The sequence below is a fragment of the Cololabis saira genome, chromosome 3, assembly GCF_033807715.1.
Source record: "Cololabis saira isolate AMF1-May2022 chromosome 3, fColSai1.1, whole genome shotgun sequence".
NCBI lineage: Eukaryota > Metazoa > Chordata > Actinopteri > Beloniformes > Belonidae > Cololabis > Cololabis saira.
This window is the reverse complement of record NC_084589.1, coordinates 45,900,490-45,917,097: the sequence shown is the minus strand read 5'-3', so window position 1 is coordinate 45,917,097 and position 16,608 is coordinate 45,900,490. Positions and strand designations below refer to the sequence as shown.

Genomic DNA, 16,608 nt, shown 5'->3' with positions numbered 1-16,608 from the left:
TACTCATTTGAACGTACAGTAGGCACAGCTCGGTTTGCAAAATGTATCTGTCCCTGCTTCAAAGAAAAGCCCTGGCTTTAGTTTATATTAGTTTAGTTATATAAATATATATATATATATATATATATATATATATATATATATATATATATATATATATATATATATATATATATATATATATATATATACATATATATATATATATATATATATATATACATACAAACCCAGTGAGGTTTTTTTTGTTTTTTTTATTTTGGGGGGGGGGGTTAGGTGACATCCACTGCCAATCCAGGAAGCAAGAACACACGGAGGCACACGTCGAGCACTGGACATCTGAAACAAAAAACACAAACGAAACACAAAACCGACACGGAGCCGACCAAAACACGAGCAGCAATCGACCCAAATCTCGAGATCTGAGAAAAAAAAACAACTACAGAGCAGTGTGTGTGTGTGTGTGTGTGTGTGTGTGTGTGTGTGTGTGTGTGTGTGTGTGTGTGTGTGTGTGTGGCCATCCAAGTTGACGGGGCCCGGCCCTCCGAGCCGGGCCAGGGCCCCACCGTACCTCCACGGGCGCCCCCGGCGCCGCCGGAGCCCCCAGCCGGAGGGGGAAATGGTCCAACATCCCTCCATTCATATTGACGACATAAGACATAGACACCTGAGAATGGCTCCACCCCGCCGCCGCGCCCCCCCCCCGGCCAGGGGACGGCCCGATCCCCGGACCCGCCCCCACCGCCCCCCGGGGCCACCCCGGCGGACACCCCAAGGGTCACGGAGTCCCCACAGACGCAGGGGCATGCGGCCCCCGCCCAGCAACGGAGGACCAAGGCAGCAATGCCCCCCCAGCGCAGACAGCCACCTCCCACCCAGGCAGGGCCAGACCCTTCGAGCGGGACCCTCACGCTGACAGCCCAGCCCCCCCATTTTAAACTAACATTTTATTATTAAAAGAGCAAAAGAATATCACATTTCTACCACTTTTAAACACACCTGTTTGTCCAAATTCTGGGAGATTTCTCTCTCAGTTGAGGTCATGATAGGCCTGCAGTCTCATTCCACAGCTCCTCACACAGACTCACAGCCAAGATTATTAATTTCCTCCATGTTGATTGTCTCTGATCTATAACCTGCCAGTTTTTTTCCACCCTTCCACATCTTCTCTCCTATTGGATGCGCCGAGATGTCGTCACAGGGCGGTACGGTGAAATAAAAAAATGTTCAATTCGCCGCGGCAGCCTGCCCCCTCGCTTTGCCACCGTGCAAACCCCGCGGCATGCGCCCTCTTCCGCACCGCCAAGCTCAGCGGCAGCACATTCACAATGAACGGGAAAGCCGGCAGCGGCCGCGCCCTCTATGTGAAAGCTCCTTAACACAAACGCAGAGCACCTGGTCGTTAGCGCAGCCACAGCTAATGTTTGCAGCAAAGATGTTAGATATTTATCAAGGCACAGCAATGCTATTCTCCAAACTAGACTCGAGGAGAGCACCCCGCGCAGGCACACGTTTGGGGATGTTCTGGCTGGCGGATGTTCTTGACAAGTGGATGTAAATGGCTACAAATGCATCTGTTCAAGTCTGTTAAAAAAATAATATATCAATGTTTTGATTTTGTCACAATAATGTAATGAATTTAAAAGGAAAACACCTCAAGTTGTGGGCTTTTTTCATCAATTTCTAGTTGAAATTAAGAAAGAGATTAATTAGATTAATTTATCACAGATCCTAATTAGTTAATCCCTCAATTTCTTTAATCACTTGACCGCACTAATTTTAGTCATCAGTGGTGGATATGCAATTTTTTTACTTCAGCGTTGGATTGGTTGCAACGACGGTGCCGAACATAAACCCATAAATCAAGCTGCTAAAACAAGATCGTTATTTCATTCTTCTTTACTAAATTTACTTAACATTTTCCTTCTCATATTTCAGCTAGTATTCTTAGAAAATGATTGAGTACTGACCTTCCCAAAATTCACAGATCCAGACCGGGTCATCTTTTGGTGAGGAACTTTTTCGGAGCTCAAGGCTGAATTGTCTGTCTGGATTCTTCATCAACACGCCATAGCAGTTTGGGTCTTGACTGTCGTACCTCAGAGTTATTTCCTGTGCAGACATAAGACACAAAAGCCAGAACAGTTAGACAAGTCCCATCGTCCAAGATGAAAGTAAAGTAAGGTGATTGGTCAAATGGAGCACAGGTCAGAAACTCGTTCACACCGATACGAAGCTGCTGCACGTCGATTTCAGTAATATATTGATAAGAGATCTACAGAGTAGGTTCTTGCAGAACCTTCATTCATTCAAGTAAAATTAATACTTGAACATGCAGCATTTTAAATTTAGAACATGAGATTGATGTCATAATACTGCATTAAATAAGTGTAACAAACACCCGTTTAAAGATCGGCAGTCTGCTGGAGTCCTTCCCAGCTCTCTTTGATGAAAGGCAGGGGGTCCTGGACGGGCCACCGGTCCGACACAAAGCCACACACACACGAAACTCATAAATTGACCCAATCAAATCGATCCTCACCTTGAGGAAACTTTCAGTATTTATAAAAGTGTGAAACACACTGTTTAGGTGGCGTCCATTAGTTTTTGAGGCTGCACGAACCTTTGGTTGGACTTTCACCGTGTCCACAGTAGCGTTGAGGCTGAAGCCCTGATGCATCTTCAGGAACTTGTTTGGTCGATGCATTTTGATTTCTTCAAATCCCCTGGAAGATTCACTCTTGTTTACTGCCTTTAAAAAACAGAAGAAAGTATACTTTTACAGATTTTAAATGTTTAGTTAAATGTCTGTTCATGAGATTTAGGTATTTAGTACCGAACACATGTGTCCCTACTTTAAGATGATAGATATATAGATGGAAACCATTATTAATCCCGAAGGAAATTTAGGATAAACATGTTGGATTGTTTAAAAATGGCATTTACCATTTAAATCTATTTTAAGTAATGTAGATTCAACTTTATTGTCATTGCACATGTCAAAAAGTACAGGGCAACGGAATGCAGTTAATCTAACCAGAAGTGCTTATGTATGAGTTGCAATATTTGCAATATTTTAGTGTATTACCCACATTTTCCAATGTATAGTAAAAATTGCTTAATAGACAACATTACAATAAAAAATATGGGTTCAAAATGTTTTAAAACCAACAGCGCAGCTAATGTATATTAATTATAAATGTGGACATCAATATTATTAGATTTATCCATCCATCCATCTTCTTCCGCTTATCCGTTCCCGGGTCGCGAGGGCAGCAGTCTCAGCAGAGATGCCCAGACTTCCTTCACCCCAGACACTTCCTCCAGCTCTTCCTCCATCTCTTCCTCCATCTCTTCCTCCATCTCTTCCTCCAGCTCTTCCTCCAGCTCTTCCTCCATCTCTTCCTCCAGCTCTTCCGAAGGGAGTCCGAGGTGTTCCCAGGCCAGCCGAGAGACATATAGTCTCTCCAGCGTGTCCTGGGTCTGCCCCCGGGTCTCCTCCCGGTGGGACATGCCTGAAACAGCTCCCTAGGGAGGAGAGACATGCCTGGAACACCTCCCTAGAGAGGAGGGACATGCCTGGAACACCTCCCTAGGGAGGAGGGACATGCCTGGAACACCTGCCTAGGGAGGAGGGACATGCCTGGAACACCTCCCTAGGGAGGAGGGACATGCCTGGAACACCTCCCTAGGGAGGAGGGACATGCCTGGAACACCTCCCTAGGGAGGAGGGACATGCCTGGAACACCTGCCTAGGGAGGCGTCCAGGAGGATCCGATACAGATGCCCAAGCCACCTCAGATGACTACTTTCTTATTATTATTAGATTTAGTCTAAAATAAAATGTAGATTAGAATCCAGATTAATATAAATAATATTCAGGACATTTATCAACTACATTGCCAGAAACTGAAAAAGTATGTTAGCTCTTTTCTGCTGTTTGTAAGCACAAGAAAAATTAAAGTTAAAGCACGAACATTTTTATTCTTTTCTAGTCAGTAAATCAGATCAATACTTGGGTTTGTATTCAATCTGGCCTCCGGCGACAAGGATGTAGACACCGTTGTTTATGTAATAATTGTTCAGGGGCATGTTTTGGGTCTCTGGAAAGCGCCTAGATGCAACTTAGAGACAACTTGTGTTGTAGTACAGTGGTTCTCAACTCCGGTCCTCAGGACCCCCTGCCCTGCATGTCTTAGATGTTTCCCTGCTTCAGCACACCGTGATACAAGGAGTTGTGTCATCAACAGAACTGTCCAGACTTTGATGACAAGCTGGTGAAGACTGTTAATTAGAATCAGGTGTGTTGATGCAGGGAAACATCTAAGACATGCAGGGCAAGGGGTCCCGAGGACCGGAGTTGAGAACCACTGTTGTAGTAGACACTATATAAATAAAATTGAAATGAATTGAGGAATATTGTTCAGATCTGATCTGAACCCAACAGAACAGCTTTTCAGTTACTGAAGAAAATCAGGCAGCAGCTGAAGGAGGCTGCAGCGAAATCGACTCCAGGGAGGAGCCTCAGAATCTGCTGACGTCCATAGACCCGTTAACTGAAATGAATTTGCATCCACATATTAAAAATGATTGTTATATTGGCAATTATGTCACTGCATCCAATTACTTTTAGCCCCTTAAAACAGGGTATCTTTTACTTAAAACATCATTAATCCTAAATGGTAAATTTCATATCTCACGGATGTAACTCCACATTTGGATCTCATCCTGGTTGTTTTATAACAAATCATTTGAGCACAGTGTATAAAGGCAAAATCATTCAACTAAAAGTGTAATTTTACCAAATACCTCTAAATCTGAGAATAAACGTCATGTTTGGGTAGATGTTCAGTCACCTCTTTGACACCAGAATCATGTGGAATCAGATAGAGGCGGAGCTTGAGGAACGTTGTGTGGGGTTGGTAGTATATCAACATGTCACAGCTGACTTTAACACGAAAGATGGAGCTGACCAGGGCCGCTAACAAAGAGAAGTCCGGGTCCGTTAACCTGACGTGTGATGGTGTGACCTCAGAGGCCGTCTCCAGAACTTCCCCGCTGTCATTTATGTGTAGGACTTTAAAATTCTCTAATAAATTGGGAATGTCATCTGCATGAAATACAAGAACAGATTTTGAGACAACAAGGTTTGAATCAGTTCTGAACGTAAATATTTAGAAATGTAAAACAGTGATACATTTGCATTGGTATCTCCATGTTGTCTCACCTATGCAGACCCAGTGTGGCAGGAGCACCTCATTTATCTTCCCAGCGATGAGCATGACATCCATGAGGGGACCGGCAGGTGAGTATTGTCTGCTCTTCATCCTCTCCATGTGTCTCTCCCAAGAACAAAACTGGTACTTCAAGCCAACCTCCTCCTTACAAACCCATCGCAAACCAGAGACGCTGCACTCAAAGTGTCCTGCTGCAGACTGGAGTCTGAAATACGATTCAAGAACATGTCTGTGACTCAAGAGGCATGGTTTCAATCCAGTGAGAACCTACGTGGATGATGTAGCGCTATGACTTATGTAAAAGAAGTTGGTTTTTCTTCTGTAAGTGAAACTAAAGATCAACGCTTGTCCAGCTGTTCCAGTTCGCTGCGCTTCAGTATTTATGACATCGTTTTTTTACCTGTAAGTCGTAGCCTCGCCTGCAGCTGAGTCATTCACTTCTGGCTTCACTTTAGTCCAGATACTGGATTTCTCCTGTAAAAAAATAACATACAGCTGTTTCCATTTGACAAATGAGTCATTGAAGAATAATTTGAACAAACGACTTACCGTGACACTTGCAGGACCCTCAGGCTCCGAGCTGCTTGAGGCCCCTTGTTGAGACAGAGTTTGATTATGGTACACTGTCCACAGACATGCTGCCTCTTAGACCCAACAGACCTCAGCTATCAGGCGAGATATTAAAGCTCATCACAGCAAGATTAGAATAAAGCTGGGAATAGTCATTGATGAAAAATTGTCATGGAAATCACATATAAACAAGATAGTTAATACAATGGGAAATGGTATTTCTGTCATAAGAAGACATAAAAAATGTTTAAAGGAGCATGAGGCTCCTTTTAAGAAATGAGACTCTCTAGCGCCACCCTTCACCACGACGGCCGTCGGGGGTACTGCAGCCAACAGCGAAGCCGGCACGGGAGAACATGGAGAACGTGCATGCAGCGTCATGTGACGTCACATCCACAGGACAGTGCGGGAAATTCGGCCTCCGAATTGCAGCACATTTTGCAGCACACAGCCTGTTCAAGGCAACGGAGAGATACACTAGAGGGCTCATTCTTTTTGATTTGGAACGCTTCATCTGACATTATTACTAGAAAACTCAAAACGTATACGAATTTTTTTAATAAATCCTGCCTCAATCCTGCCTCAAGCTCCTTTACCTCTAGCAACTAAACTAGTAATTCAGGCCTTAATTATATCAAATCTTGACTATTGCCCGGCAGTTTGGTCAAATGCAACTGCAGATATGATTGCAAAACCACAAAAAATACAAAACAAGGCTGCATGCATTGTTCTTAGTCGTAACTGGACGACAAGCGTTATTAAAATGCATAAGAATCCTGGTTGCTTAATGGTTAGTGACAGATTACTTTACTCATTATTATCATTTATTAGAAATATGTCTCCTCAGGTATTATACCAGGAGGATGTTACAACTCTGACTATCATAAATAAATCACCGACATGCAGCTGGAGGATATTCTGCTGCTAAATATGTTTCTAATGCTGGTAACAGGACTGTTGTGTACAGGGCCATGTATGAGTGGAATTCATTTCCCAAACACATCACACAAACAAACAGCATAAGAACATTCAAATTATTAGTTAAGCAACATCTTTTGAATCAGTATAAGTAACAATTATAGAAGATTGAAAAAGAGATCACTTAAACAAGCAGCTGCTGAGACTGATTGTCTGACAGGCTGGAAATTGAAACATGTTATGACTGTTAAATGTATTTTTTTCTTTCTTTTTTCTGTATTAGATCAGTTGTGAAGTTCTAGACTACAAATTAAATGAAATTGTGGACTGCTTTTCAGACTTTTTGACGACCTCAGATGAACTCTTAACCGTGCAATGTTTTTGTTTTATTTGGTGTTTGTTCTCATTTCGCTGTCTTCATTTTGTGGAATGTGTCTGCTTTTTTTGCAGAGTATTTTTAATTTGATATTCTCGTTATCTCGTGGAAATTTATTTGGTTTGCTTTTATGTTATGTTTAGTACTGTATTATTTTAAAATGTTGGCGGAGCCCAGGAAGAATAGCTGCAGTCATGCTGTAGCTAATGAGGATCCTAATTAAACAAATAAACAATTAGAAAAAGTTAGTTTGGAGAAATAGTTTGGAGAGGCTGATGCATCTGCGGTAATAAATTTGGGCGAGCTTTAAGAGCGACCAGTCACTGAGCTGACTCTTCTGTGTATCAATGTGATCTAAAATCAAATATCTGTGCCTGAATGAAAGTCGATATTTGCCTTAACTAAGTTTCCAAGTAAATGCAGAGAAATGTAGAAATATAAGTGATATAATGGTATATCTCTGCGTTTAAAAGCCCGGCATCTGTTTCACAGATAACTCACCTTCAGAGGCCAGGCTGATGTCTGACAGTTTCTGCACCAGATCAGCAAAGTTCATCAGACTTAAAACCTCCTGGGTCACCTTCACAGTCTGCTGACCGCACGCCTCCACCATCAGCTCCACGAGTTCCACTCTGCCGGCCATCTCAAGGCGCGATTTGGGAATTTTACTGACACTTCTTGTCATAAGAAGCCTCTTAAAATGTTCAAGATCCTTGAGACTTAAATCTTCAAATATTTCCAGAAGGATCGACATTTCTGGTGTTGCAGTTTGAACGCATTATTATTTATTGTAATATATATGTAATTTTATTTTTCAGTATCATATGGTTTGACATGGTCAGCCAAAAATTTTTATAGTTTAATTAAGGATTTAATGTTACTTTTGAATTTCAGATGCACATTAAATATTTTCTGTTACAGTTAATAAAGCTATTCTTTGTTGTAAGTGTGTCCATATTTCTTTCTTTTTGTATTCTCTTATACGTTAACAAGGATACAGTGTTAGGTGTACTTATAACAATTTTATAGACAAATGATACGTGGGGGGGTGCAAGGTGTTTTCTTCTTCCTAGGGGGGTCATGACAGAAAATAATTGAGAAGCACTGACTTAACCTGACATGAACCGGAACACCGGGCTCTAAACAAAGACAGGATAAACAAAACGTTGAGAGGTTATTTATGTTTTCAATCCATCCATCTCAGGGCTCTGCTGGAGCGTATCCCAGTGTGCTTAGGGTGAAACCCAAGGACACACCTGGGCAGGTTCCAGCCCACCGAACAACCACACACAACTTCTGCTTCTTTATTGAGCTCCTGACCACATCTATGGTAAATATTCATCCTTGCAAGCGTTTAGACAAGTCCAAAGAGATGGAAGGACATTCCATGCCCACTTTAATGGTCATGTCATCACCACCAAGTTTGATGCTCAACTTCTTTGAAAAGTGAGAGTTTCTTGTTCTTACCTCCGGCTGATGCACTGGGTTCTGTCAACAGAATCTTCTTCATATCCTGGAAAACCTCTCGAATCACCTCCACAGAGCGCTCTCCCAGTTTCTCCAGCATCAGATCCACCAGTTCAGGTAGTGTGTATGCGAGTTTCGATGTGTACTTTGGGATCTGTGGGAGACTCTTCTGGAAGCAGGTGAACTGCAGAAACCACACGAACTTCAGGAGCTCATTTCTTTTGATGTCTGCAAGATTCGCTGAAAGGATCCGTTTAGTCTCTGCTTCCTGAAATATCCAAAACACAATCAATAAGAAGAAAGTTTCTTTATCCAGGGTTTTACGGTTTATTTACTCACAAAAACTAAACCCAATATAAAATCATTGTGTTAAAACCGAGAGCAGCCTAACTGCCTCTGCAGGGTTTAGGAGGTTGGTAGCAGCCAGTGCTGCTCACCACTGTATCATCAGAGAGTGATGTCAGTTTGAAGGTCCCAGCTTCCTTTTTTAATCCTGAAAACAAAACTTCCCCTGGTAGGTTGCACTCAGGTTAGGTCATCAACAAGTCCTTCTCAGGACTCACCACCGCGTCACTATGTTTACATGAAGTGTACCCTGAGAGGCGAGTGATTCCAGGTGGAGCTCGACCCCTGACCCGCGTCAGTCAATGTAAAAACGACCAACTACATGTTATATTCAGGTTTTAAACATGAGATGTCCACCGGGGTAAAACGGGCTTTAGAGAGGCAATTGTTGGGAAGCTTCTTTTTTTTTAAAGTGGAATTCCTTCAGAAAGATTATTCTCAAGTGTAAATCACTGGGTCCAGGTGTCAGTACAACAGCCCTGAACTCCTGCTCCTGATTCAGCAGATCATTCCTGCTTCTCCTCCAGCTGAGGACCAGGCCCTCAGAGTTTGAGGTGCTGATTCTCGTCCTCGCTGCTTCACACTCAGCTGGACGTCTCCAGTTATCCACCTGTGTCAGTAACTGTTTTTATCATCTTCATCTGAAAACTCAGACATTTGGATAATTCCCACATAAATGATGATGTTTAAGCAACGAGTTATTTAGGTCTCACTGATGCAGCGAGCTGTTTCTCCATTTCTTAAACAACTATGTAGACGTGGAAAAGACGTTCATCTGGGTCAGAAGGGTCAAATTATTGGTATAAAGTGAAGAAAACATTCAAAGAGATGCGGAAACTACTAAATGCAGGTCAAAAACTGTCCAACGCATCATTAAAACTGGAAGGATTGTGGGGGAACCGTCATCTTCCAGGAGGAAATCCTGAATGATGATCAGGAACCATTTCACCGTTTGGTGAAATCAGATCTGATGAAATGACAGAACCAGCCTTTAAAACCACTTAACAGGATAAAAGACTTCAATCTGCTAGGAAGTGAAGGTGATCAACACTGTCTGATCTTAAACGTGAGTTTTTCTGTCTCCATGGATCAAATCTGTGTTGTGTAAAATCACACTCACTTCCTCCAACAGTGCTGGTCCTTCAAATCTGAGTTTTGTTCCTTCAGCCTGGTCCTTGATTTGTCCTCCTGAGAACTCAGTGGACAGACTCCGAATGATTTTCCTGATGTTACATTCAAGCTCTGAGCTGGTCTCTGGAAACCTCTGCACCAGATCAGTCCTGTTCATGTACAGCAGAGCCTGCCGGGTCATCTCCACCGACTGCCGGCCAAGTGCTTGCACCATCACGTCCACGACTTCTACCACGGTTGAACACTTATCCAAACGCAAGAAGAAGCGTGAGAGACCCTTCCGAGAGATAAACATCTGTAGGATTTTCTTGAACTGTTGGAATTCCTCTTTTCTCAAATCAGACACAATTTCCAGAAGCAGATGTTTAACAGCTGCCACAGTCGACACCTGGAACAACCAATAAACATATTGATCAGTTTGATAACTGCTTGTGTTAAACTTTTTTGATTTTAATCTTTAAAACTGTATAAACTGATTATCTTCTGTCAAACACAGACCAGAATGTTTTAAATAAGAACAAAGTCTTTGACAGCAAGTGTATAAAACAGATGTTTGTTCATCTGCACGTCAGGATAAAAGATGAGACTGATGCTAAATGAGTCAACATGAACACAGATTCATCACTGTGAACAACATTAAACAGGAGCTCTTATTTTATCATTAAAAAGTTCAGATCTGCAGAGTAAAAACTCTTGTTCACTGCACTGTGTCACGTTTCTCACTTTCCGGATAAAAGCAGAGCGCCACTCGTCGTCAGAGGGTTTTTCTGAGGAATGAAAAGAAAAAATAACAAAATAAACCCTTAAATCTATTAATCATCCCATTTTCCGCATTATAAATGAAAGACTGCTTCAGAGAGATTCAAGACAGGTTTAGAGTTGTTTTTTTTCGTAACATTCTTACGTTTGGAAGCTGATCTCCTGTCTGAGAGCCTCTTGACCAGCTCATGTTTGTTCATCTGCTTCAAAATCTCCACAAAGTTCTTCACGGACCGTTGGCCGTGATCCTGCACCATTAAAATCACTATTTCCTGCAGGTCCAGCCTCGACGACCCCAAGATGTTAAATTGAGTCTGAACAAACTCCCTGAAGTCCTTGAGCTCCTCGTCGCTCAGATCAGCCAGAGTTTCCAGCAGCAGCTCGGTGTCAGACGACAACGTTTCTACCTGGAAAACAGACACTTTCATCAGAGAAAAGTCTGCAGTGTTCAGATCTGTGTTGATGGGTTCAAAGGTACATCTGTGATCAATAACGGCGAAAATGGGGTTATTGATTATGTCATTAATCTAATACTATACTAATAAGATAAATACTTTTCCGTATTAAAGAGATTTGACAAAAGAGAAAAGACAAGTCTTTTGAACAACTTTGTGACGTACAGACTTTCCTGCCCTTCATCTCTACTCACAACCACTTTATAAACGTTGTGAATCCAGAATTTTCTTAATTGTAAATCTAGTTTTTGCAGACAATAACAGATTAAGGAGAAGCAACAATCCTTTAACCAGATTCATATAAGGATATATGTTTAGGTGGAGCGCCACTTCCTTCCATCAGTCCTGAATTGGTCCTTCGAGCTGCATATTAAACGGGTTTCCAGGACCGCCTTTTATCACCTTAGTAATATTGATCAGGACCGGGAACATCCTGCACATCTCCTCCAACTCTGTTCATGACATCATCACTGTTATGAACCTGCGTTCCTTCTTCCCAGCCGGTGTTCCTGATCTGTTGTTCTTGTTCTCTCCTCGTTCCCGTCCTCTCATCCTCCAACCGGTCCAGGTGGATGCTGGTCCTTCCTGGGTCTGGTTCTATCAGAGGTTCCTGTTAAAGGGGACTTGTTCTGTCCACAGTCACCTGGTGCTGGATCAGGACCGGGTTTGGGTCCAAGAAAAGTTTTGAAGCAGTCGGTTTCCTTAGCAAAGTTAGAATTATAATTTTATATCTTATTGGCTTTGTATTTATGGGACTAAATGGGAACAAGTTGAAGTGTGTCGCTGAAGTGCCTTGAGATGACATTTGTCAGGATTTGGTTCTATATAAATAAAGATGAAATTATATTAACTGTGTTTATGGGTTTAGTTCAAGTACAAATGTTCTAATTTCTGGGTTGGCTGGGAGTTTATTCTGTTTATTTTACTAACAGGTGTCATGAGTGGCTGCAGGTCGGTCCAGAAGCCTCTTACATAAGTATAAATGTAGATTTTTAACAACCGTCTTCAGAAACACAAGTTTATCACATTTCGTCCATAGGGGGCGCTGCTGCTCACAGACATCAATAGAAAACAAACTGAACAAACTGAATTTCTGTATCTTGATCACATAATTATTCGTATCGTCATGAGTTGAACACGTGCAGAGGGAATATTACTCACTTTCTGGATCAGCGCAGGCCAGTGTTCATCCGCGACGGGCCTCTCTGGGGACAGAGGAAACAGAGCACATTCAAGCTTTCTGCTTAAACATCACGTCTTACAACTGTTGTCCAGACAGAGTTTATGCTGAACCCAAAATGAGCTGAAACACGGGTTTGACTCAAAAGTGAAGCACAAAGACCCAGAAACACTCAGCTGCTGAAGGTATCTGCCGTGAAGGTCTGGAGGAACATCTCCAGGAAGAACTTTAACACATCTTGATTGTTTGATTTCAAATCCACTGTGGTTGTGCATGAAGGCAAAACCAAAAAACCTCTAAATATTTCTGGATCAACTGTATGTTCAAGGATTTATACGATAAATAACCACAAATCTGAATAAAACAACTAAACAGATCAGACAGAGAAAGTTTTCCACCTCTTTCCAACCCTATAAAACTGCATGCAGCTGTCAAAGCTGCATCTGACCTGTTCATGTATGCTCTTCCTTTTCGTGACGGGGATCCACTTCATCTCACCTTTGGTTCCGGAGCTGCTCCCCGACAGCCTCTGGACCAAATCGGTCCTGTTTATGTCCGTGAAAACCTCCACAGCAAACTCCACGGATTGTTGACCATACTTCCTGACGATCATGTTCGCCATCTTCCTCGGATCTACCATCAACAGCCATTTCCATGACCACTGTGGGAGATTCCTTTGGTAGCAGGCGACCTGCAAGAGCCACTTCACCTTCTTGAGATCTTCTGTGCTCAAATCTGTCAGAGTTTCAAAAAGCACCTTCTCAACTGACCTCACAGTCACCACCTGGAAAGTCAAAGTATACGTCAAGAAAAACGTATCGTCCTTGCACTGAATATTATACTTGCATTACGTTTAAAAAGCTTTTTACTGCGTCTGTCAATCGGGCCATGAGCACCGGCGGTTCAAGCACCCTCTGTTTATTTAAGGTTAATCACAATACAAAAGTTCACATTAAAACTGGTAAACACTTCGGTCATGACATGCAGAACAAAAACAAAACAAAACTGCAGGTTCTAGAGGTTCCTCTGGAGTCAGAACCTTCAGTTTTCAGGCTCCTGGTTCTGGTTCTGGTGGAACCAGCTACTAGTTGGTGTTTGGGACACAAACAGCCTCTCTGGCTTAAAGATTGGAAATGACAATTATAATTATAACTGGCTTAGTTGTGCTGCTATAGACCTATATCGCTGGGGGATCTCCCATGATGCACTGGGCTCTCCCCTCTGACTCTCCCAACTTGGACATCGTTATCATATTAGTTAAAGTTGTTGACGTCCCGTCCTCCCGTCCTCCCGTCCTCCCGTCCTCCCGTCCTCCCATCCTCCAGTCCTCCCGTCCTCCCGTCCTCCCGTCCTCTCATCCTCCCATCCTCCAGTCCTCCAGTCCTCCCGTCCTCCCGTCCTCTCATCCTCCAGTCCTCCAGTCCTCCCGTCCTCCCGTCCTCTCATCCTCCCATCCTCCAGTCCTCCAGTCCTCCCGTCCTCCCGTCCTCCCGTCCTCCCGTCCTCCCGTCCTCCAGTCCTCCCGTCCTCCCGTCCTCTCATCCTCCCATCCTCCCGTCCTCTCATCCTCCCATCCTCCCGTCCTCTCATCCTCCCGTCCTCCAGTCCTCCAGTCCTCCCGTCCTCCCGTCCTCTCATCCTCCCATCCTCCCGTCCTCTCGTCCTCCCATCCTCCAGTCCTCCCGTCCTCCCGTCCTCCCGTCCTCTCATCCTCCCATCCTCCCGTCCTCTCATCCTCCCGTCCTCCAGTCCTCCAGTCCTCCCGTCCTCCCGTCCTCTCATCCTCCCATCCTCCCGTCCTCTCGTCCTCCCGTCCTCTCATCCTCCCGTCCTCCCGTCCTCTCATCCTCCCATCCTCCAGTCCTCCCGTCCTCCCGTCCTCCCGTCCTCTCATCCTCCCATCCTCCCGTCCTCTCATCCTCCCGTCCTCCCGTCCTCTCATCCTCCCGTCCTCCCGTCCTCTCATCCTCCCGTCCTCCAGTCCTCCCGTCCTCCCGTCCTCCCGTCCTCTCATCCTCCCGTCCTCCCGTCCTCTCGTCCTCCCTGAGTCTCTAAAAATTCCCTGTTAGTTTGGTGTTTTCGTCTCCACTGTCGCCTCATGCTCAGTGGGAGATTTCACGGATCTTAAGCTTCGATCTAAATCTTTATGAATCGGCCATTTGAGATTTTTAACCAGGACTCAAGTGTAATGAATAAGACGGACACTGATGAAGATGATAAATTGATCATAAATAATTATTTACTGAACCCTGCCTGATGAAAGTCAGAGGATTCTTTAAAATCTGCCGGGTTTATGTTTATGGATAAGAAGAATCTGGGAATGATTTCCTTCAGCCTTTTAACATCCGGTTCCTGACAAAGTCAGAGACTCGTGCAGGTTGCTCCATCTAAACCGGGAGCAGTGTCCTTCAGGATCAGTCAGACGTTACTCACCTTGTGGACGAGTGCAGACAGATGTTCATCCAGATGTGTCTCTGGGGAGAAAGAAAGAAGTAAATAAAAGAAATAAACAACGCAGCAGGTTAAAAAAAGAGGACACATCCTTATTTTTGCCTCCTGTAAACAAATGCTTCCACGTTACTCAGAGCAGACGTGAGTTCTGAGACACATTTGAATAGTTCTAGTGTCTTCCATCTTCATTGTCTCACCTTTGGTCACCGAGCTGCCGTCTGTAAGCCTCTGCACCAGCTCAGTCTTATTCATCTTCTTTAAAACCTCTGTGATCTTCTCCACGGAGCTGCTGCCGTACATGTGCACCATAAACAGCACTTTATCCTGCAGGTCAGTCAACTCCTGCAGTATGTGGAAGGAGTTGTAGTTGGACCACCGCCAGTGGGTTTCACTCAAGGCCTCCTTGAAGTCCTCTTTCTCCTCATCACCCAAGTGATCCAGCGTCTCCAACAGCAGCCAGGTAACAGACTCCAGCGCCTCCACCTGGTAGATTCAAGGACCAGCAAGAGAATTTATCAGCTCCAGTAGCGATAGACTCTTCACTTTACTCGTTATAAAGTGTAAACGGGACATGAGAGATGGACAGAAGTGACTCCAGACTTGTTTTTGTCTGGACTGAAGCTAAACATTGTAAAGTTGACCGATGACACGTTACTCACCCTCTTGGTCAGCGGAAGAGGCCGTTCATTCCCTGAGGAGAAAAGAGCAGCTGGTTCATTCATTTCATAAACATCACAGCCCATGGACATTTTTGTACATTTCTGTCTATACTTTTACCTATCCTAAGCTTTGTACAGACTCACCCGGCACTTTAAAACCTCATTTTGTACATTTTCGGTCTACATTTTATTTTACTGTTTATACTTTTTATACATTTCATCTCTTACATATTGCTTTTATAATTGTATTGTGTTGCACCAATCACCATAACAAATTCCTTGTGTGAAAACTTGGCAATAAACCCTTTTCTGATTCTGATTCTGATTTAAAGCTTTCTTTTCTCAGTCACCTTTGATTGTGTCGAGAAGCTGAATGGATGGTAAATAAGGATCTGGATATTCATATTGATATGAATGTAAATGTTCATATTGATATGAATGTAAATGTTCATATTGATATGGATATGGATATAGATATCGAAGTGAATATGAATATGAATATGAACCTGAATATGAAGCTGAAGCTGAATCTGACTTGAAGGCTGACAATCTCTGAACCAGCTCCATCTTTTTCATTTTCTCCAAAACGTCTCTGGTCACCTCCACAGACTGGTGACCGTGGGCCTTCAACATCAGCTTCACCACGTCCTGCGTGTTTGCTGTTTTCAGTTTATTCCTTGGGAGCAGCAGTGAAACATTGGCGTCTTCAATGAGCGACTTGAATACAACAAATTCCTCTGGACTCAGCTGATTCAGGGTTTCAACAAGCAGCTTCTGAGTCTCCATCGTTTCCTCCTGGGAGAACAAAGAAGATGTCAGACACCGTTTATCCTTCACATGACGGGGATCCATCACACCACGATGGGCAAATGAAAGACTTTGTTGCAACGTCACTCAGGAGTTCCCACATTAGAAATGAGAAAGGTCAGCTAATTTATACCACAGCTATTCAATCACTGTTTGTCTTTCTGGCGTACTGATGCAGCTCTGAAAAGCCATTTCTGGGACGTTGTTGAGGGTAAACTTCTAGATGTCAGTGATGAAGCCGTGCTGTTGGGAT

The 16,608-nt window shown here is 43.4% G+C and overlaps 2 protein-coding genes across 5 annotated transcripts in view; both read right to left on the bottom strand.

The window, feature by feature from the left end:
- Positions 1 to 16,608, bottom strand: part of LOC133440386 (NLR family CARD domain-containing protein 3-like) — a 290,643-nt gene that overhangs the window by 173,524 nt on the left and 100,511 nt on the right. The gene's annotated exons all lie outside the window — the stretch shown is intronic.
- Positions 1 to 16,608, bottom strand: part of LOC133440385 (uncharacterized) — a 38,824-nt gene that overhangs the window by 21,325 nt on the left and 891 nt on the right. For all 3 annotated transcript variants that reach the window (XM_061717637.1, XM_061717638.1, XM_061717639.1), the window contains exons 2-17: positions 16,055 to 16,343; positions 15,549 to 15,580; positions 15,087 to 15,372; positions 14,872 to 14,912; positions 12,937 to 13,222; positions 12,420 to 12,463; positions 10,949 to 11,210; positions 10,768 to 10,811; positions 10,034 to 10,432; positions 8,569 to 8,836; positions 5,787 to 5,830; positions 5,638 to 5,711; positions 5,228 to 5,442; positions 4,857 to 5,110; positions 2,624 to 2,752; positions 1,971 to 2,112 (exon numbers count right to left, since the gene is read on the bottom strand). In XM_061717637.1, the coding sequence (XP_061573621.1) occupies positions 1,971 to 2,112; positions 2,624 to 2,752; positions 4,857 to 5,110; positions 5,228 to 5,442; positions 5,638 to 5,711; positions 5,787 to 5,830; positions 8,569 to 8,836; positions 10,034 to 10,432; positions 10,768 to 10,811; positions 10,949 to 11,210; positions 12,420 to 12,463; positions 12,937 to 13,222; positions 14,872 to 14,912; positions 15,087 to 15,372; positions 15,549 to 15,580; positions 16,055 to 16,334 (2,800 nt within the window). In that variant the 5' untranslated portion in view covers positions 16,335 to 16,343. The remainder of the gene's footprint in view (positions 1 to 1,970; positions 2,113 to 2,623; positions 2,753 to 4,856; positions 5,111 to 5,227; positions 5,443 to 5,637; positions 5,712 to 5,786; positions 5,831 to 8,568; positions 8,837 to 10,033; positions 10,433 to 10,767; positions 10,812 to 10,948; positions 11,211 to 12,419; positions 12,464 to 12,936; positions 13,223 to 14,871; positions 14,913 to 15,086; positions 15,373 to 15,548; positions 15,581 to 16,054; positions 16,344 to 16,608) is intronic.